The sequence below is a fragment of the Bolinopsis microptera genome, chromosome 3 (genome assembly GCF_026151205.1).
Source record: "Bolinopsis microptera isolate Bmic1 chromosome 3, MBARI_Bmic_1.0, whole genome shotgun sequence".
Lineage (NCBI taxonomy): Eukaryota > Metazoa > Ctenophora > Tentaculata > Lobata > Bolinopsidae > Bolinopsis > Bolinopsis microptera.
Window position 1 is genome coordinate 6417110 of NC_087074.1, and position 23222 is coordinate 6440331.

A 23222-nucleotide genomic window follows, 5' to 3' on the forward strand; every position below is an offset into this window, starting at 1 on the left:
TTTGTAGAACTAGAACTTAAAATTTGTTAATGTTTTAGAAAAATGGCATGGTGCCAATTTGAGAAATGTCGGTATTAAACAATCCAAGTTAATAATACACATTCCTGAGATCATGCGTGACACGTCAAACACCTTCAATCAGTGTACAATATGCCAACTACATACTACAAACTACACAGTACATCTCCCAACATAACTACACGGTTAACAGCCAAGAGTAGACACACTAAGCCATGAGTCTCATTTCCAATGTCATGATCTTAAGACGGTTTGTGACCGATCCAAGGTGAGAATAGAATTAGTGAGACTCCACTTTTACAACAAATCGTCGAAAAAATACTCAATATGTAATTTAGAAGTAAGTTACTGACGCTGATAATGCCAGGAAGGTCCACAAGCACCATCCTGTGTAGTCCAGGACCCTTAACAGTCAGGGAGATAACTTCAGAGCTGACCGTCTCGCCTGGTTTCAGGTTCTTCGTCATCCGTCCTTCTACTGCTGCTCTTAATTCTTTTAGCTGATTAAGGGATTGTGGTTTACTTTTGCACACTAGGAATATACCATATTTTGAATTAGAGACCAAAGGTAATAATCAATAATTATGTTGTAATTAAGAAATAAAAGGTATTTTAATATGAAAATGCGTGTCTGTACAAACTAGTTTTATCATATATTCTACATCAGAGGTTCAACAAGTATGTAACATACCTCTGCCTCGGAAGAGAGATCGAATACCCTGTCATCTCCATTGAACTGAGCAGTATGTCGGTTCCCCTCCCCAAGTGTTACTTGTACTGGAGACCTTGTCATCATCTCACCATGCCCTCTGAGACATATTTATTATTCAGTTTAGTTGGTCATCGTTCAAAAATATTCTATCATCTCCTGAACATTCTAAAATATCCTAGCCCTGACTATCATCTCCATAACACTAGTTTTCTAACCTGGGGAATATCCTAGCTCTGACTATCATCTCCAGAACACTAGTTTTCTAACCTGGGGAATATCCTAGCTCTGACTATCATCTCCAGAACACTAGTTTTCTAACCTGGGGAATATCCTAGCCCTGACTATCATCTCCAGAACACTAGTTTTCTAACCTGGGGAATATCCTAGCTCTGACTATCATCTCCAGAACACTAGTTTTCTAACCTGGGGAATATCCTAGCCCTGACTATCATCTCCAGAACACTAGTTTTCTAACCTGGGGAATATCCTAGCCCTGACTATCATCTCCAGAACACTAGTTTTCTAACCTGGGGAATATCCTAGCCCTGACTATCATTTCCAGAACACTAGTTTTCTAACCTGGGGAATATCCTAGCCCTGACTATCATCTCCAGAACACTAGTTTTCTAACCTGGGGAATATCCTAGCCCTGACTATCATTTCCAGAACACTAGTTTTCTAACCTGGGGAATATCCTAGCCCTGACTATCATCTCCAGAACACTAGTTTTCTAACCTGGGGAATATCCTAGCTCTGACTATCATCTCCAGAACACTAGTTTTCTAACCTGGGGAATATCCTAGCCCTGACTATCATCTCCAGAACACTAGTTTTCTAACCTGGGGAATATCCTAGCTCTGACTATCATCTCCAGAACACTAGTTTTCTAACCTGGGGAATATCCTAGCCCTGACTATCATCTCCAGAACACTAGTTTTCTAACCTGGGGAATATCCTAGCCCTGACTATCATTTCCAGAACACTAGTTTTCTAACCTGGGGAATATCCTAGCCCTGACTATCATCTCCAGAACACTAGTTTTCTAACCTGGGGAATATCCTAGCCCTGACTATCATTTCCAGAACACTAGTTTTCTAACCTGGGGAATATCCTAGCCCTGACTATCATCTCCAGAACACTAGTTTTCTAACCTGGGGAATATCCTAGCCCTGACTATCATCTCCAGAACACTAGTTTTCTAACCTGGGGAATATCCTAGCTCTGACTATCATCTCCAGAACACTAGTTTTCTAACCTGGGGAATATCCTAGCTCTGACTATCATCTCCAGAACACTAGTTTTCTAACCTGGGGAATATCCTAGCCCTGACTATCATCTCCAGAACACTAGTTTTCTAACCTAGGGAATATCCTAGCCCTGACTATCATCTCCAGAACACTAGTTTTCTAACCTGGGGAATATCCTAGCCCTGACTATCATCTCCAGAACACTAGTTTTGCCAGCACTCTGATCCCCGACCACCACTATCCGGGGTAGGTGGTCCTGTATCTTGTACGTGTTATCGTTATCAGACAGGGTGTCCAGCACTTCAGCGTACATGTCTATTATAGACTTCTGTAATGTTAAATATTATTGTACAATGTATAATAAGTACATGTCTAGTATATAGACTTCTGAGTTCTGTAATGTAAAATATTATTATGGCCGACACGAAATTTGGTTATGATTTGGTTATCATAAAAATAAAAATATTTTCACTGATAAGGTCGTCCAAAACAGATAAGTTGAGGATTGTTAATTTATTGGCTGTTAATGATTGCAGTGTACAGTGGAACTAAACGTGTACTTATAGGCGTGTCTGCTCAATTAGTGTACTTCAATCGAATGTCGGCGGTTACACAATAATCAGCTAATTACACAGTGCACATTGAGAACATAGATAGCTACTAAATAAAGCAATTATTAGTCATATATTAGACAAGTTGCAGACATTGTATAGCCGACCAACTGATTAAATGTACAATGTGCACTGATATAGTATTGTTGTTGTGACTGACCAGCTAACTCTACAGTTGTGCAAACTGCAGATTGTACAACAATATTATTTGCAGATAAAGAGACAAAATACTTTGCATTTTACGTGCGTAAAATGTTTAAATTACATTTTGTGACATAAAGCTGCAAAAATTGACGTGAATCAAAGCAAAACAAGAGGTAGCCTCTTTTCCCAACAAAGTTCTATGACAACATCTTGATTCTTGAAGGCCTTAATAATTAACAAATAAATTACCTTGACAGAGCTAGTTTTGAGATTAACAAATAAATTACCTTGACAGAGCTAGTTTTGAGATTAGAGTTCTTGACTAAGAACTTGAGCTGCTCGTTCTCACTACGGTACTTATCCAGTTCCCTCTTGTAGCTCTCCTGCAGCTTCAGTAGCTCCTTCCTCAACTCTGTTTCTGTTCTGTGCGAGTCCTGAGGGAGAGAGGAGAGAGAGTTAGACTTTACTTGGTACTTTACAAGACATGCTCAGAAGAATAGTTCACCAATCAGCATATCATTTATTCGTCATAAAAGAGAAACCCATAAGTGCACAAAACGCAGAGCAACTGAGGCAATCACATCACGTGGCGGTTTGAACACTTATAACTTATGTTCCTCAGTGCTATTTACTGTCCCGACAGTGGTTAACAGACCAGGGTTGAGATATTATCCAATAAGTACTCATTCTCCTATTTCCTAGCTAACAATCCTATCACACACATTATTATAGTTCATACAACAGGGGGGTGTATACATTATGTATACATGCTGGGAACATTGTACAAAGTATACATGCTGGGGCAGGGTACTTATAATTAATAGATTAGGTGTAGATACCATTCATTAGGAAACACACACCTCATACTTGTACCACTGTGTGGTAAAGATATCCTAGCATCTTACATAATATACATGTCATGAAAAAGTGAATTTATTGACAACAAATTCTTCTGATTTTGACTAGTTAATCATAAACTAGATGATCATTCCATTTTTATTGCTTAAATCGAAAGAACAATTAATCTAGATTTGAATATCTCTTCAGTTCAAAGAAGAAAAGGTTCGCTTCAAATCCTTACTGATTTATCAGAATTTATTTTGCTTTTGAGATCTTTATTTTCTTGAAGAAGTTCTTCAATTTGTAATGCTACCTGCCAGAGAAGTAATCACAAAAAGAGAAAATGAAGCAATTATATGATTATAATTGTTACGTAATTAAGATAAAGAGCGACTCCTGATCCTGCTAAATGCTATTTTGGGCAATTGATTTTAGGAAAGTAAAGCTAGCTCAAAGTAAAGCTCTCTCAACAGCAAAAACCCGAACGCCAAATTAAAATGAACTAATCTGAACTAATCTCACATGGAAACTAAATCTCACTTACATTTTGAGCTTCAGCAAGTTCTTCTTTAAGCCTTTCTTTTTCTTCCTGAAACTTTGAATCTTTTTCATTCATAGCTTCCTCCTTTGCTTTTATTTCTTGAGCAAGTTTTCCTAGTTCTTCTTGGTGCTTCAGATCTTTTTCCTGCAAGGAATAATAAATTCAATATTCAATATTATATAGATACCACGCTCATCAGACCCAAAAACGTGTAATTTTAATATAATTTAGGTAGGTTTAAAGATTTTAACACTCCTTAACATACTCTAAATCCGATGAAAATATTCTACAAAGTTTATGCTACATGAAGAACAGCAGGCCTGAAAAACGTCTCTCAGCTCACATTTTGCATTGAATCAAGCTCCTCCCGGAGTCTTTCTTTCTCCTTTAGCTCTTGAGAAAGTATGCCCAATTCCTCTTGATGTTTCAAATCTCTCTCCTGGAAGAAACGTCATGTTCATCTACAGCATCTTTGGAGCTTTGGAGAGGTGGGGTACATTGTCGTGAGGGTCCGGTTGTGGTGAGGGGTTGTGGTGACTGGTGACGTGAGAACAGTGTATTCAGTAGCATCCCGATTTACCGCAAAGTTTGGGGAAAGGAAAAATCCGCAGTAAATCGGGGGTCCACAGACCGCAGTTAATCTGTTAATCGGGGTTTTGTTTGTTTACAGGGGGGTGTCACGTCCGTCTATGTCCTGTCCTTTTTGGATTCTATGAGACAACGGACATTGGTGGACATTAGCGGACATGGGGTAGCTTAAAACATGAATAGAAATAGTTTCCAGAAAAAGTTTGAAAATTTTTGACTTGGAAAAATTTCAGTCCGAGTCGATCTCGATACGAACCTTAGAAGGCAGAGCTCCCGCTTCCGAGCTCGTGTTACAAAGGGGAAGCTTGCCTTCCGAGATCGCATAACAAAGGGGAACCCTCGAGTCCTAAATTGTAAATCGAACGGTAGGTGGGGACTTTGAAAACCGAAAAAATATTTTTGGCTCATAATGATCAGGGTAGCTTAAAACATGAATAGAAATAGTTTCCAGAAAAATTCCGGAAAATTTTCAGTCCGAGTCGATCTCCATACGAACTCGGACTGAGTCCGAGCCGGGTAGGTGCGGCCGGACTTTGAAACCGAAAAAAATTGTTTTTGTCCGAATAATTTTTAAGAGGTCTAAAGAATAAATATCTCACCAATATTCCCAATATTTAACTAAATCCAGTCACTAAATCCGGTCGCTAAATCCAGATCTCTATTTGTGTCGTCAACATATCTTTGAAACAGTTACACACTACACAGGGTACACACTACACAGTAGGCACAGTACCTATTTAACGAAATATAGGGAATATAACAGCAAAAATTGAACATTTTATTTAGCAATTTAGGTGTCCATTAATGTCCGCTAATGTCCGCCAAAGTCCGTCTATGTCCGCCAAAGTCCGTCTATGTCCGCCTATGTCCGCCTATGTCCGCCTACGTCCGCCTATGTCCTGTCCTGTCCTGTCCTGTCCAGTCCTTTTTGGATTCTATGAGACAAGCGGACATTTACACTAAACATGTTAAGCCCTATTAGGGGGGAAGGATGTGGCTGCAGTGAATCAGGGTTTTACTGTACTTAGTGAAGCTCATGGTGGTTTTAAAGATTTGTGTAGTTCTTCTAGGACTTTACCAAGATACTGAGATCATGAGTCAGCTTGAAAGTGATCATATCTATTGAAGACGATAATGACGTTGAAAATGGTGACGTTAAAGATGATGACGTCGAGGATTAACGTAAAAGAGCAGATGTATCCTTTACACATAGTGAGTTTTGAAATCGAATAATAAGTTTCTAGCGAATAAGTATTCTAGCCCCTGGCAGCTAGAGGTTATTTACTCTAATGAGGTTAAATAACAATCCACCTAGACAATGTAAACAAGTACAGATAACAAAAGATTACTGAACATAACAGTCATGTCTAGGTTGAATCAATTGAAACAATTCTCAAAACTCACATTTTGTGTTGCATCAAGTTCTTCCATGAGTCTTTCTTTCTCTTCTAGCTCTAGAGACAGTTTTTCTAATACTTCTTGATGTTGTACCAGTGTCTCCTGTAATCACATATCAATATAAAGAAGAGTAATTCAAATTTAAAATGTATTGAATATAATATTTCTATATTTTAATTAAATATATAAACATTAAATCAGGAATAGGATACATACATCAGGGATTGTACATTGAGAAGGCTCAGACTCAAGCTCAGGTAGTGGTACTTCCAACAAAACTGGACTGTCCATAACTTCTTGTATTTGTCTCTGAATATCTTGTGCTTCTTCGTCTATCTCTGGCTCTTCAATCTGGAGCTTAAGATTCTTGAATTGACATTTTTTAGCAATTCAACTATGTGTGAAAATTACTTCTTGTTTGACATAAACTGGCGTGAGACATATTAGATATAAAACTTGTAAGCTAATACAATATAAACAGAATCATTCCATTAGGAAAGAAACAGCTGAATTCTTGAAGTTATTGACAAATCTTTGAAGTAAGTTTTACAAAATGTCTCACAGGTTTGAGTGGTTGAAGGGGTGGTATAGCAGGGGTAACCTCGTCACCTGCGTTAGGGAGCAACATGTAGTTTCTGTGTAATCCTAAAGACATGGTGGGAGATAGAGCTTATGTATCTAACACACTATACACACAAACCTTATATAAACCTCTAAACATTACACGCATACAAATATTATATCACACAATGTTCATAGAATTATTGTAGTTAAGAAATATTTCCTCATGACATGCTCAGTCAAATTAAGATAAGCCACAAAAACAGCATAATGTTACAAAAATTATGTAGTGATTCTGCTAGATAATTTTACCTCCATTGAGAATGTCATTAAAACCAGCAACACTATCTCCGAATGAGTTTTTAAGCTCGTCAATTTTATCCAAGTAGCTCCTTCCTGTCAGGTATAAAGTGAACTCATGATACTGACACAAAATTGAAATACAATCTTCTTAATAAAAACCTCCAAAACTGAAAGTCTGACAACACAACGTCAATAGCCTTTAAAGTTTAAAATAAAATATTTGAAAGATGTCACACAACATTTAGAGATTTAGAAATCAAAATCTGTATCATGTGTACCGTAATGAGAGTAAGATCTAGCCGACATTGCAAGAGAGTTTAGTCCATCAGCCATTGTGTCATAGGGTAGGCTCAAGTTCTTTGAAACTTCACCATGCGTCTCATCAATCTTGTTGCTTACCTGTGAACACGATAAGATTTATAACCCAAATGTTATATAATATATTGCTTGATTAGTTGAATAAGTACATTGAAATATTTGCATGATATTACAAATACACTAAGCCATACAAGTACAACAGTAAGCGTTTCATTAAAAAGTGCTTTCTATAATTCAAAAATATAAAATTACAAACCACTTTCATGGCTCCAATTCCAGATGCAGCAAGGAAAACCCATTTCGATCCCTTCGTAGCTACTCGTCTAGAAAATGTTGAACCCTGCCTGCTCATTGCCAGCTGGCAGTTACGACCTTTGCCCAGCGATCTTTTGGCATTACAGTACATCTTTTATGATGATTATTGACATTGATCCCCTTTCCTGCTAATCTTTGGTTTAAACATATAATCATCAAATCAACTTATGTCAGGAAAATGAATTGCCTAATGAGTTACCATTTAACATTTTACTTCAAGCAGTAGATTTCAGAAGAGTTAGCTGAAAAGAAGACAAGATTCTATTATAATTTATTGATTATTATATTTATTGCAATAAACATATAATATCCATTACTCCAGGAGTGATGACAGGATTATAAAAAGCAGTAGATTTATCAATATCAAATAACTAAATTAGCTAATACTCTCTCCTTATCATGTAGAAAAATAAGCAGAATTTTAATGTTCTTTGTTATCTTGTTCTGCTAATTTAAAGTGAAATCGAAGTGTACTTAAAAATCTATTGGATTTTTAATTATGCTTACAATAACAATATAATTTATTGCCCTAGCCAACTAGCTCTATTTGAAAAGTACGATTCATCCCAGTCCAGTAGGTGTGAACAGATAACAGACCACACATTATCGTCAATCAATTCTGCCAGTGTTTCTGTTCTAGGCCATGAGTTTTTCAGTGACTTTCATGAGCAAGGCTGTCGACTTAAATATCAAATAACATTTAGGCAAAGCTTTTGCATTACATTTTATGTTAGAGGTAAGAGGACAGCACTATCAGAAAATCGTAACAGCTATATACACCTGATAATTCAGCCCATTTCACATTTGTTTAACTGCAGGTGACAGTTTGCTGGGTTGACAATGCCAACCTTCCATGCCAGATTGTTACTCTGTAGTGTATGTACTGAAACGATTTATAAATGGACTCGTAAATGGACTCGTAAATGGACTTGTAAATGGACTAGTAAATGGACTTGTAAATGAACTTGTAAATGGACTGACTCGGCGCATGCTAGTTCGTAGCACTTGCCTCAGGCCAGTGTAGTATTTCTTAGCTGGGGACCCCAGGCTATTATATTTATGTTCATTATAGAGATTCGGCGGAATGACAGGCTGAGCGCCACCCAGTAAAGTATTTCGAGAAGAAAGTGACAAGCTACTTTGAAGAAATTTAAACGTATATCATCCGTCAATAAGCAAGAGCATCAACTTGAGGGTGAACATTTAATGTCCAACACCCCGACATTTTATAGCTTGTTGGAAATATTTTATTGAGTACCAGAGTCGCCTAGTACCAATTTTTGGGCAAACGACTTTTACTGCTTTTATCGAAAGTTATAACCCGTCAAAGTCTCATAAATACTTAACAGGTGATACTCGTAGAATATTTGTTAACAAATATCCCGTTGTGGGGGTCACAACGGGATACAATGCTATTTTGGGAATGTAAGCAGCTCTTTTGCAACACCGAATTTGTGCATACCCTTTGAAATGATTAGTGAGTTTCGCTTAAGTGCCATATTTAATGACACGCGGCTCTCGACGAAATTCGTTTATTTTTGTTGTATTATTTCGTCATATCTTCGGTTCCTGGAATGGGGTCATTTTGAAAATTTGTAAGTACCTTCTTATTCATAATTGAACTTAAGAAACTTTTCGGAAAAGTTGATGGATATCTTGTCATACGTTGTATGATCCGCCGCGCACGATGCACGAAGTGCGCGGCTCCCCCTGTATCGTTAGGCCAGGACGATAAAGTTAAACAACCGTTAGGGGTCGCAACGTGATACAATGGATATCGGAGTCGATATAATAATGAAAATTGCATTGGGCAAAAGGTAATGCTTTGAGTTTAGTTTGAGTTGCAATACACACTGCAACCCCTTTTGATCGCGCGCGATCAAAAGGGGCCGCGTGCACGAAAGAGGTATGCAACGTGTAGCAAAGTTTGAGTTGTAGCGCTATGCGTTACTGTGCCGCGCCGCGCACTCAATGGGGCTTCTCGCTTAACGGGTGATACTCGTAAAATATTTGTTTCAATTATTTTGTAGCGCGATGCACTACTGGGTCGTGCGCGCATCCAATAACGCTTCTTGCAACCACTTATGCAGATCGGCAAGAAAACAACAATTTCAAGAAAACAACAATTTTATTTAGTATCAGTTAAAGCAGACAAAAACATATTTTATAAATATAACTAGTGTAAACTTGAGACCATTTATCTGAGGGGACTTGGAGTAGCAAGAGAGTGACCAGAAAGTATATGTATACTTTTACCAAAAATATGTCGAAATGAATCCAGGGTGATACAGGCTCTGAGAGTGCAGACCATAAAGTTTACGCACCCACCCTTGCCTCCTGAATTCTTGGTTGGATAGACAATTATGCAAAATTGGTCGTTTATACTCCAAGTCCCTTTGTTAATAGAAGTAGTATTATTTATGTCTGGAGTTAGTTTCATTCATTAATAACAATATCAATATAATCAATATTAATATCAATATCAGACTAAACTATCAAATAAATAAATTATCAAATATCAATTATTAATTCACTCTGATTAAAAAGTTATAAATTAGGATATCTAATATTTAAGAATTACAACTACAAGTTGTTAAAAACGCCCAAAATAGATCTGAGATATTTTCAATCTGTAGTACAATAATGATAGCAATAGTTTAAATTATGTGCCGCTGCAATTAGATTAAATTACTGTAACTTAAAATTGTTTGGAGTCCAAGTATCTTTTAAGTCAGCAGCCTGTGATTGTATTAATAGTGCTTTCGTTCTCAATTTTATCAAGTTAATGGAAGTTTCTAGACAATTGCTTGAAGTTAAAATTTTTTTATGAACAGTGTTTGTAGGTAATAAGCAATGAAACCCAGTAATCGTATAACCAAGCTGAAATGATCTATATCAATGTATAGTAAATAATACCTTTAGTCAATCTGAATAACTCACAATACTTCTATAAAGAGTAAAAGGGATAAACCCATAAACACTTGACGGAGAGAAAGTAACTCACCAAGAAAGCTCCGTCAAGGATCGTAAGCTTAAGGAAAACATGGGGTTACATAAAGATATATCCTAATATAGGAAATCTAGAGAAAAGGATATATGACAATATCCCGCCTAACAATATCCCGCCTAACAAAGTTAGAAAACTAGAAACGATTAAATCACCCAGAGGAAAGACAAAGCATTCTTGCTTGATTAAAATATTAAAATGGGATACTCAATATCTCTCACTATAAACTCTAACAAATATAAAAGCATAATTAAAAATACACTCTCATAATATTATCAAATAAGTAGAATAAAAAACCCCGCAAATTATAAGTTCATCAAATATAATAAATAAATCTCAAGTAGTCACCAATGCCAATTAAAACACAGCATCTCTTACAATAAATGTCTTTTACAATACAATACAAAAGTCCATGGCCAATTCAGTTTTGAAGATAGCAGAGTAGAAGAGTAGAGAGAATCATCCACCAGAAGCATACACAAAGAAAACTTACAGCAGGAGAGAAGAGCAAGACACTTCAGCCATCATACACACCAGATGACTTACTTCAGATCATCGGGCACCTTAAACAAGCCCAACTGTCCAATAAGAAGGTTAACTCAAGTTTTTTTTCTGGGAAAGACAACACCCTCTCTACTCAACACGCCAACAGTCAAAACACCGGTTTAGAATAGGACCAGGCATAACCAGGAAGAATTAGTGTTGAATAGGATGAATATTCAGCTTTCCAGTCTGAATAACAGCCAGTAAATTTTCCACTGGATCTTTATTCTTTGGACTTTTGGTAAGACAGTCAGCTAGTTGCTGAGGATCAGGAATCCATACAACCTTGTTTATCTCCTCATCGTCTATAATCTTTCTGAGATATGCAACTTGTACTCTCATCTTTAAGTCAACAGATGGATTAGTAGAGTAGATGTTCTCTTTTACAGATAAATTGTCAGTTAAACCAATGATAGGAACAGTGTCTTTTGTCTTATTTTGAGATAGACATAGAGCGGTGATGATAGTCTCTCGTATCAGATAAGCTTCATCCAAACATTCACCAAGAGCCATGGCTTCTGCATAACTGATGGTCTTGGTAACTTTTTTGATCTTTCTTGAGCACCATGATAAAATTCCTGCACTGTCTCCACTAACGAGAAATATAGCGTGCCCGCGTGCACTTGATGTCCTACCAGGGAGCATATTAAGCGAAGCATCAGCATAAGCATAGATCTTTAATTGAGAGATGTCTTTAGACAAGGATGGAAGCATTATGGTTACCGTTTGCTTCTTTAATTTCTTGACAATAGCATTTAGATTTATTAAATCAGAAACTCTAGGCTTTGCTGCTTTCATACTGCTTTCGAGGACTTTGTAGCGTAGGTCAGGGCGGCTTTGAGATGTTATCCACTGAAGCTTGCCTAGTAGTTGTTGAAACTCAGTCTTCTCAAGATCGCTCAGTTCATAATCAGGTTGGTTTCTCCTTCCTGAGCTTATACTTACAGGGCTAATTTTAGTTTCTTGGTAATCTATTTGATCAATAGTCACGGTATTATTAGATACAGCAGATTGTTTTATGTTCCAACCAACATAGGTGAAGTCACCGTACTCCTCTGTTCCAATCTGAAACTTCTCTTTCAATCTCCTTAAAACTTTTTCATGGAAGTCCTTATTTCCCGCCGCTAAGAAATCGTCCACATGCACATTTAGGAAACCCGAGAATTCTTCATTGGGTTGGTACACAAAAACTGACTTGTCAAGTGGCATCTGAACACAACCATAAAGAATAAGCTCTTCTTTCACCGTCATATACCATGCCCTGGCAGCATCATTCAGGCCATATACAGGCTTCTTGAGTCTCCAAACCATGTTGTTATCAGTTCTCTTCTCCTTTGGGGGTTTAACCAATATCAACCTATCCAAAGGCTTGGACTGCAAAAAGGCAGCACGTACGTCAATGCACAATAGTTTGTACTCAAACATGTTAGCTAGCATGATGAATGTTCTTGTGACACATTTACCAGCTGTAGGTGAGTCAGCTACCTGAGGATTGGACTCCTGGAATCCTCTTATCACAAGGCGAGCTTTGGTGCATAAACCCTCTGGTTTCTCCTTTTGATTTATAACCCAACGACATGATAACACTTCTTGATTTGGAAATTTTCTTTTATCAACTTCTTCGTAGACGTCGAACTTCTGCCATTGTTGCATTTCCTTTTCCATTGCAATTTCTTCTTCGTTGGATGATGGTCTAGCTATGTTTAACCAAATCTTTTCGTCTCCAATTGCATCAGCAAATAATCCTGCATCATCATTTTTAGCAGGCATCTCTTTGGTTCGTAACCATTCGACCAATTCTAGGTCAACAATGAAGCGTTCACCTGAATTGTTGACAACTTTCCATCGTTCACCTGCCAGTCCTTCTTTTTCAATTAGGCTGCATGACACCCATGTGTTGAATTCAATGTTCTTAATGTAGATGACATCTCCTCTTGTCATTTGAGTCGATGAGCGTGATCTAAGTCTGGAAGATATTCCATTGTCCTTTTCCTCATCTATGGAATCCTCAGCATCAAAGAATTCCTCTGTGTTGACTGGTTCCTCGACTGTTGCTTCTATCTCCATAGACTCAGGCTGTATTTCTGGTGTCTCATTTTGCACAGTTTCTTTCTCTGCGTCAACTTCGATGTTGTTATGCTCTGTGCTTGCAGCAGTGTCTTCTGTTACCTGTTCTAATGGAGGAATGACTGGTCTAGGTTCATCATCATCAGAATCACTGTCGGTGTTATCAGGGATTGTCTGTTTCTCAGGACTCTTATTAGTCTGTTCAATTTCTTCTGCTTGTGTCTGATCTGGTGAGTTCATCTGTTTTTCAGCAGTTTGCTTTAAGATTAGCTTACAAGGATGGACTTTTATTAAGGTTCTGGCTCCTGTTTTGACCAATACCTGCGCACCATCTTGTCCAAGTACTTTTCCTGGTCCTTGCCATTGTTTTAAGTCTCTCTTCTTGTAATATACAATATCCCCACTGAAGAACCTTTGGTGTGTTCCAGCATAAACTCGTCCTCTCATAGCACGAGCCACTCTTTCTGCATTCTCTGCTTTGATGTAAGCTTCTCTAGACATTCTCAAGCTGTTTAGGTGATTTGCAACAGTTTGACTGGATGTGTACGATGACATTGCTGGTAATTTATTGGTACTATTTCCTGGAATGTTTGGATTCTTCCCAAAGACTAACTGGTACGGTGAGAAACCTAGTACGCTAATAAGAGAATTTTTAGCGTGTATAGCCCACATAAGAGCAATTTCAATCTTGCATTTAACATCCTCCATTACCTTTTGAGTCATGTGACCAATCAAGTCATTGTGACGTTCGCAAATACCGTTCTGGAATGGTGCTTCTGAAGCAGTGTCTTTGTGTAGTATGTTGAAAGCTGCAAACATTGACTGCCATTTGTCATTGACAAATTCTCCGCCGTTGTCTGTAAGAATCTTTTCCGGTGGCCCGAATACTGAAATCCAGCATTCAAAAAGTTTTTCCATCACCTCATCTGAGTCTTTGCTCATCAGGACCTGTGCAGATGAGAACCGGGTTACATAGTCACAGCAATGAAGGATCCACGTTCCATTTATCTTCTTGAGATCCATGGTTACTAATTCATTGAATTGGTATGCAAGAGGTAAGGCAACTGTGGGTCTTGGATGAGCACGTTTATGTTTAAGGCAGTAGTCACAAGAGGTATCTAAAACTATCAGCTCTCTCTCAACTTCTTTATTGGACATATCTGCATTCTTCAGAAGTTTAATTACTCTCCCTGAACCTGCATGTGCAAAGCGCTTATGAAGTTTAAGGGCTTTCTTCTTAGCTTCAAGTACGCCTGTATGATCTTCATTGGCAATCATAATCTCACAAGTGACATTGTTGACATAGGATGGGTCTCTCTCTTTTGCTAGTGGTAAGGCATAATGTCCTGTACTTGTTGTTGTTAAGGAGAATGAATTACCATCAATCTTAGCTTCATCGGTCTCAAAATCAATATTCATTCCTAAAGCTTTCATAGTCTGTAGTGATATGAGGAGGGGAATATCCGTGGCTACCACATCTACCTCTAATCTGATGTCACGTTTGCATATCGTCACTGGGATAAGAACTCTCTTTGATGCTCTCATAGTGCCGACCCCAAACCTGAACATGGTGTCGGAAGGGTATTCAGTCACTTGTTCTCTAACCTTTTCAGGGAGTGAGTCTAGGTAAATAGTGTACCATTCTGTGCCACATACGGTACGACTGGCTCCGCAATCAAGAACTGCTTGATTGATTGTTTCGTCAACTAAAAGTATAGTCTCAATCTCGCTTCCAATATTAGATTGGAAGAATATAGGTATCCCACTTACATCAGATGAGCTCTGTTGGCTCTCATAAAACTGATCATCATAGCTAGCTTCTTCAGAACATAAATAATTATTATAGCCTCTGCTATTGTTGTTGGATCTGCTATTGTTGGATCTGCTATTATTGTTGGATCTGTTGTTGGATCCAGTCATTCTTTGCCGCAATTCACGTACATGAGGGCAGTCTCTAATCATATGGTTCAGGTCACCACATCCATAACACTCACGGCTGTAGGTAGTGTTTCTTTGATCTCTGTTAAATGGGGGTCTTTGATTTCTTCTGTCTCTGTTGTACAGTACCTCCTCTTCTTCTTGATGACTCCCATAGAAGTTTATCTCTTGCTCCTCTTTAACAACGGGTCTAATCTGAATCTTGGAAGAGTCAGACGTGATTAAGGGGGTGTTAACATGTGAATCAGTTAATCGCAACAGTGCTTTTTTGGAGTCACTCATAGTTTTATTAGTACATGTTGCATTAGCGATGCGCTTGTCACTTTCACTGAGCTGCGCTCCTTCAATAATTAGATATGAAAGAATTAAATCTGGAATTTCAAGTCCACCAGTTTTCAGTTTAGCAACCTTGCTTTCGTAAAAGTGAATATACTCTTTCATAGTTTGATCTTTACTGCGTCTAAATCGGTAAAATTGATCAAAGGGGGGGGTGTCATGTCCGTCTATGTCCGCCTATGTCCTGTCCTTTTTGGATTCTATGAGACAACGGACGTGTTTTTTGGGACATTGGCGGACACGGACGGACATTGGCGGACTCGGACGGACATTGGCGGACTCGGACGGACATTGGCGGACTCGGACGGACATTGGCGGACCCGGACGGACATTGGCGGACTTGGATGGACATTGGTGGACATTAGCAGACATTGGTGGACATTAGCGGACAAACATTTTGAGGACTGAAGAGTACTGAAGAGTACTGAGGAGGATGGCTGAGAAGGATGGCTGATGAGGATGGCTGAGGAGGATGACTGAGGAGGATGACTGAGGAGGATGACTGAGAGGGAGGAGAAGGATCAGGAAGACCCAGGAGGAGGAGGAGGAGGAGGACCCAGAAGGAGGACCTAGGAGGAGGAGGAGGAGAACTGAGGAGGATTACTGAGGAGGAGGAGGATGGCTGAGGAGGATGACTGAGAGGGAGGAGGAGGAGGAAGAGGAGGAAGAGGACTGAGGAGGAGGAGGAGAAGGACTGAGGAGGAGAAGGAGGACCCAGGAGGAGGAGGACCCAGGAGGAGGACCCAGGAGGAGGACCCAGGAAAAGGCCCCAGGAGGAGGAGGAGGACTGGGGAGGAGGAGAACTGTTGAGGACTGATGAGGAGGACTGAGGACGGGGAGGAAGAGTAGGAGGAGGACTGAGGAGGGGAGGAGGAAGAGGACTGGGGAGGATGGCTGAGAAGGATGGCTGAGGAGGATGGCTGAGGAGGATGACTGAGGAGGATGACTGAGGAGGATGACTGAGTGGGAGGAGAAGGATCAGGAAGACCCAGGAGGAGGAGGAGGAGGAGGACCCAGAAGGAGGACCTAGGAGGAGGAGGAGGAGAACTGAGGAGGATGACTGAGGAGGAGGAGGACTCAGGAGGAGGCACGAGGAGGACTGAGGAGGACCCAGGAGGAGGACCCAGGAAAAGGCCCCAGGAGGAGGAGGAGGACTGGTGAAGAGGAGAACTGTTGAGGACTGATGAGGAGGACTGAGGACGAGGAGGAAGAGTAGGAGGAGGACTGAGGAGGGGAGGAGGAAGAGGACTGGGGAAGATCAGGAAGACCCAGGAGGACCCAGGAGGAGGAGGAGGAGGAGGACCCAGGAGGAGGAGGAGGACTGAGGAGGACTGTGGAGGAGGACTGACGATGACTGAGAAGGAGGAGGACTGAGGAGTACTGAGGAGGATGGCTGAGGAGGATGGCTGGGGAGGATGGCTGAGGAGGATGACTGAGGAGGATGACTGAGAGGGAGGAGGAGGACTCAGGAGGAGGACTCAGAAGGAAGAGGAGGAGGACTCAGGAGGAGGACTTAGGAGAAATGAGAAGGAGGACTGAGGAGAACTGAGGAGGAGGAGGAGGATGAGGACTGAATAGGAGGAGAAGGAGGGGGACTGGGAGAGGACTGGGGAGGAGGAGGACTGATGAGAAGGATGAGGAGGAGGACCCAGGAGGAGGAGGACTGAGGAGGAGGACTGAGGAGGACTGAGGAGGATGGCTGAGGAGGATGACTGAGAGGGAAGAGGAGGAGGAGGACCGAGGAGGACTGAGAAGGAGGAGGAGGAGGACTGAATAGGAGGAGGATCAGGAGGAGGGGGACTGGGGGAGGACTGAGGAGGAGGATGGAGGACTGAGGAGAAGGATGAGGAGGAGGACTGAGGAGGACTTAATAGGAGGAGGAGAAGGAGGGGGACTGGGAGAGGACTGGGGAGGAGGAGGACTGATGAGAAGGATGAGGAGGAGGACCCAGGAGGAGGAGGACTGAGGACCGAGGAGGAAGAGGAGGAGGATGAAGAGGAGGAGGAGGACCCAGGAGGAGGAGGACTGAGGAGGACTGAGGAGGATGGCTGAGGAGGATGACTGAGAGGGAAGAGGAGGAGGAGGACCGAGGAGGACTGAGAAGGAGGAGGAGGAGGACTGAATAGGAGGAGGAGGAGGGGGACTGGGGGAGGACTGAGGAAGAGGATGGAGGACTGAGGAGAAGGATGAGGAGGAGGACTGAGGAGGAGGATGAAGAGGAGGAGGAGGAGGACCCAGGAGGAGGACTCAGGAGGAGGAGGAGGACTGGGGAGGAGGAGGACTGTTGAGGACTGATGAGGAGGACTGAGGACGAGGCGGAGTAGTAGGAGGAGGACTGAGGAGGGGAGGAGGAAGAGGACTGAGGAAGATCAGAAAGACCCAGGGGGAGGAGGAAGAGTAGGAGGAGGAAGCATCTAAATGTTATTTCCATTTTTGAGGAGGAGGAGGAGGACCCAGAAGGAGGACCTAGGAGGAGGAGGAGGAGAACTGAGGAGGATGACTGAGGAGGAGGAGGACTCAGGAGGAGGCACGAGGAGGACTGAGGAGGACCCAGGAGGAGGACCCAGGAAAAGGCCCCAGGAGGAGGAGGAGGACTGGTGAAGAGGAGAACTGTTGAGGACTGATGAGGAGGACTGAGGACGAGGAGGAAGAGTAGGAGGAGGACTGAGGAGGGGAGGAGGAAGAGGACTGGGGAAGATCAGGAAGACCCAGGAGGACCCAGGAGGAGGAGGAGGAGGAGGACCCAGGAGGAGGAGGAGGACTGAGGAGGACTGTGGAGGAGGACTGACGATGACTGAGAAGGAGGAGGACTGAGGAGTACTGAGGAGGATGGCTGAGGAGGATGGCTGGGGAGGATGGCTGAGGAGGATGACTGAGGAGGATGACTGAGAGGGAGGAGGAGGACTCAGGAGGAGGACTCAGAAGGAAGAGGAGGAGGACTCAGGAGGAGGACTTAGGAGAAATGAGAAGGAGGACTGAGGAGAACTGAGGAGGAGGAGGAGGATGAGGACTGAATAGGAGGAGAAGGAGGGGGACTGGGAGAGGACTGGGGAGGAGGAGGACTGATGAGAAGGATGAGGAGGAGGACCCAGGAGGAGGAGGACTGAGGAGGAGGACTGAGGAGGACTGAGGAGGATGGCTGAGGAGGATGACTGAGAGGGAAGAGGAGGAGGAGGACCGAGGAGGACTGAGAAGGAGGAGGAGGAGGACTGAATAGGAGGAGGAGGAGGGGGACTGGGGGAGGACTGAGGAGGAGGATGGAGGACTGAGGAGAAGGATGAGGAGGAGGACTGAGGAGGACTTAATAGGAGGAGGAGAAGGAGGGGGACTGGGAGAGGACTGGGGAGGAGGAGGACTGATGAGAAGGATGAGGAGGAGGACCCAGGAGGAGGAGGACTGAGGACCGAGGAGGAAGAGGAGGAGGATGAAGAGGAGGAGGACCCAGGAGGAGGAGGACTGAGGAGGACTGAGGAGGATGGCTGAGGAGGATGACTGAGAGGGAAGAGGAGGAGGAGGACCGAGGAGGACTGAGAAGGAGGAGGAGGAGGACTGAATAGGAGGAGGAGGAGGGGGACTGGGGGAGGACTGAGGAAGAGGATGGAGGACTGAGGAGAAGGATGAGGAGGAGGACTGAGGAGGAGGATGAAGAGGAGGAGGAGGAGGACCCAGGAGGAGGACTCAGGAGGAGGAGGAGGACTGGGGAGGAGGAGGACTGTTGAGGACTGATGAGGAGGACTGAGGACGAGGCGGAGTAGTAGGAGGAGGACTGAGGAGGGGAGGAGGAAGAGGACTGAGGAAGATCAGAAAGACCCAGGGGGAGGAGGAGGAAGAGTAGGAGGAGGAAGCATCTAAATGTTATTTCCATTTTTGTCCGTTTTTGTCCATTTTTGTCCGTTTTTGTCCGCTCTATTTTTTGTCCGTTTTGAAAATATAGGGTACCGAACGGACAAAAAACATGATCCCCCTATAACAGAAAAAATTGAACATTTTATTTAGCAATTTAGGTGTCCATTAATGTCCGCCTATGTCCGCCTATGTCCGTTTATGTCCGTCTATGTCCGCCTATGTCCGCCTATGTCCGCCTATGTCCGCCTATGTCCGTCTATGTCCTGTCCTTTTTGGATTCTATGAGACAAGCGGACATAGACGGACGTGACACCCCCCCCCATCAAATTGGTCCATAAGATCATTGTCGCTTTCATAAATACAGTCCAATTTTTTAATGATTACAGCTACGCTAGTGTCTGCTTCATCAATTAGTAAATCTGACGCCTTGTCAGCCATGTTCATGATAAGTAAAACACCCTGTTTCTTAGTGTCATCCTCTTCACAAACTGTCGCCCACATGGTGACTAGCTTCTTCCATTTGCTGTACTCACTGGCCTTCCCACTGAAGGATGGAACTTTGTTCTTCATCGTTGAGTGTAGTCTGCTGTCTTCCTGCTACCAATGTTTGTAGGTAATAAGCAATGAAACCCAGTAATCGTATAACCAAGCTGAAATGATCTATATCAATGTATAGTAAATAATACCTTTAGTCAATCTGAATAACTCACAATACTTCTATAAAGAGTAAAAGGGATAAACCCATAAACACTTGACGGAGAGAAAGTAACTCACCAAGAAAGCTCCGTCAAGGATCGTAAGCTCTAGTAGGTCTCTAGAGTCTGTCATATAAAACAACCATGCTTAAGGAAAACATGGGGTTACATAAAGATATATCCTAATATAGGAAATCTAGAGAAAAGGATATATGACAAACAGTGTTCCAAAGCTTGGCTGCATTAAACAAAAAGGTATTTGATTTATTTAGAAGAATAACCGTTAGACTCGTTGCACGGTTTGAAATGTTGATAGCCTCATAAAGGGAGTATGGGCAGTGGTACTTGATAATCTTAGAGAATTCTAAAATACAGTGATATTTGTACAAGTTTTGAGCCGTAAGAATTTTTAACCTATTAAAAATGGGTTTCGTATGCTCCTTTTCAAAATGTTTATGGCCTAGTATTTGCATGCCATATGGTCTAGTTCTTGCACATGTTGATTGTTTATCTAGATATGAGTCGAGATCACCAAAAAGGATTCTTATACAGTGCTTCTGTGTGATAAAAAGACTATCATTTGACCGTTCTTTGAGGACAACTCCCCAAACACTTATACCATAACTTAGATGTGATTCAAATAGAGCATTATATATTTTTAAATATAGTTCAGCAGGTATCGAGTGCCGAATTCTACAGATTGCACCAGTCATGGACCTCAGTTTTTTACGGATGTAGTGCATGTGGGCAGTCCAGTTTAGCTTACTATCTATAACGACACCTAAGAATTTGGTATCCTTGACTTTAGTGATAACCTTACCATTGATGAATATTGATCTAGATTCATCTAGCAGGGTAGCAAATGGTCTAGTCCGTGCACAAGTGTCATCATATTCAGAGGCAGGTTTAAAATGGATGTAGCAGCATTTTGACATGTTGATATGAAGTAGATTACATTTCATATAAATCGAGACATGTTTAAGCACTAAGTTGGCTTTTTTGTATGTTGCTTCTCTAGACGGTCCTGATATGAAGATATTAGTGTCATCAGCATAAAGTACAAATTTCACTTCACTGTCTGAAAAACAGTTTACTATATCGTTCATATACAGTAGGAAGAGTAATGGCCCTAGAATTGATCCTTGAGGAACCCCGAATTCCACATCCATTGTTTCTGATGGTACATCGTTATACATCACATACTGCTTTCTGTTAGTCAAGTAGCTTTTTAGTAAAGTTAGTGCTGTGCCCCTAATACCATAGGAATTTAGCTTGCTTAGAAGAATATTGTGATCAAGGGTGTCAAAGGCTTTGCTCAAGTCAATGAATATGCCTAGGACATGTTTATTGCTAGCCAGGGACTTTGTAACAGAGTCTATAGATTTGTGTAGAGCATGGGCGGTAGAATGGCCTTTTCTAAATCCAAACTGCGAGTCTGTTAGTACACCTTTAGATGTGAAGAAATTATAGAGCCGTTTGTAAATGACCTTCTCAAAAATTTTTCCAAATAAAGGTAATATTGATACAGGCCGATAATTTTCAATACATTCCTTATATATATATTATATATATATTATTGTCTTTCTTGTAAATAGGAATAACTTTACCAGTTTTAAAAATACTTGGGAATGTTCCTTTTTGTATACATATGTTGTAAAGCCTAGCCAAGGTACCAGCGATGAGCTTTGCCGATTTTTTTACAACGATTATAGGTATGTCACTTGCCTTGCCATTTTGAAAATCTTTGATGACCTCGATAATCTCATCTTTATTAGTTTCTTCCAGGTATATGGAGTCAGATACTGAATTAGACATGAATTGAGCAAATGATTCTACTGGTTCCAGAGAAATACTATTGTTCGACAATACATTTCTATTGAGATTGCTTGCAAGAGATGTAAAGTATTCACAAAATTTGTTAGCAATTATTCGTCTGCAAGTAATTCTCTGGCCATCTATGACAAAATCGTCCTTACATCTAGACATATTCTTACCACGGAGTTCAGTGATAACTTCCCAGGTTTTTTTTTTTTTTTTTTTTTTTTTTTTGAGTTCATGCTGTACTTCTCGAATTTTCTAGTATAGCACATAGCTTTTGCCATATTTATTGAGTTTTTGAGAAACTTGTCGAATTCCTTGTAGCAGATGTGCTTGTTTTGATCCCCGTCAGGTAGTTTTAATGTACAAGTCTTCTTCCATTCGAAATACAACCTAGCTTTCTTGTCTATGGAATTAATTAGCCCCTGGGTAATCCAAGGGTTAGTTATGCTGTTGCGTTTAGTGGTTCTAGGAGTAAGAAGTTTGCAAGACAAATCTATCTTTTCTTGAAATAACTGCATGAAAGAGTCAAATGTGTCACAGCTGTGCTGGAACCTATCTATATCGTTTTCTATTTCAAGACAGAGCTTCTCTAGGTTAGCATTACTATAGTCGTAGTGTATGGTAATTTTGTCTGGTGAATTAGGTTTAGGCACAGAGTTAGGGGGAAGCTCAACAAGAGTGAATACAGGGTGATGGTGGGAGATATTATCAGATATCACACCAGAAATAAGGGATTGGTCTACTACATTGGTGTGGATATTGTCAATACAAGTCCTGGAACAGCCAGGCATTTGGTGTGATGCGAAGGATTGACATCGTGAATCAACAATTATTAGGACCGTCGACGAGTCCAACTCGGCGCGCGTCCTGGTAGGTTGTAAACCTACAACTTCTCGCTAAATCGGTGAGATGCGCTCCTGTGTTGAAGGATGTTACTCCTAGTCTAAATTTCTTCGAAGTAGCACGCGCCGGGCCAGACCATTAACAATGGTCAAGCTACTGTGTCGCGCCGAACTGCAATGAATTGACATCGTCAATTAAGACCGTCGACGAGTCCATACCAACTCGGCTTGATTCACGATGTCAATCCTTCGCATTTCGCCGATCTGCATAAGTGGTTGCGAGAAACATTAATGGATGCGCGCGCGATTGCTCTAACCAGAGCCCTCTCGCTTGCAGTAGCGCGCGACCGCTTGCAGTACGCGTAGACACATGGATATGTGAACGAGCGCGACCCAGTAGTGCATCGCGCTACAAAACTCGGCGCGCGTCCTGGTAGGTTATAAACCTACAAGCAATAGCGCGCGACCGCTGAAGATTCATGGCTAAGCTATGTCATATGTGAATCCGAAATTTGCGCTAAAATACCGAAT

At 41.4% G+C, this 23222-nt stretch overlaps 2 protein-coding genes across 15 annotated transcripts in view; one reads left to right on the forward strand and one right to left on the reverse strand.

The window, feature by feature from the left end:
* LOC134813446 (dynamin-like 120 kDa protein, mitochondrial) overlaps positions 1-7734 on the reverse strand; it is a 32925-nt gene extending 25191 nt beyond the window's left edge. The window contains exons 1-13 of one of the 14 annotated variants that reach the window (XM_063821229.1): positions 7538-7734; positions 7242-7362; positions 6973-7056; positions 6662-6708; positions 6316-6450; positions 6106-6201; positions 4457-4552; positions 4117-4257; positions 3814-3885; positions 3020-3166; positions 2142-2305; positions 710-827; positions 372-518 (exon numbers count right to left, since the gene is read on the reverse strand). In XM_063821229.1, the coding sequence (XP_063677299.1) occupies positions 372-518; positions 710-827; positions 2142-2305; positions 3020-3166; positions 3814-3885; positions 4117-4257; positions 4457-4552; positions 6106-6201; positions 6316-6450; positions 6662-6708; positions 6973-7056; positions 7242-7362; positions 7538-7687 (1518 nt within the window). In that variant the 5' untranslated portion in view covers positions 7688-7734. Of the gene's footprint in view, positions 1-371; positions 519-709; positions 828-2141; positions 2306-3019; positions 3167-3813; positions 3886-4116; positions 4258-4456; positions 4553-6105; positions 6202-6315; positions 6457-6661; positions 6745-6972; positions 7057-7241; positions 7363-7537 lie in introns of all 14 variants that reach the window. The other 13 variants (XM_063821228.1, XM_063821227.1, XM_063821226.1 and 10 more) reach the window with 13 other exon arrangements.
* The window catches only part of LOC134813452 (uncharacterized), an 84024-nt gene that overhangs the window by 53425 nt on the left and 7377 nt on the right, over positions 1-23222 (forward strand). The window lies entirely within an intron of this gene.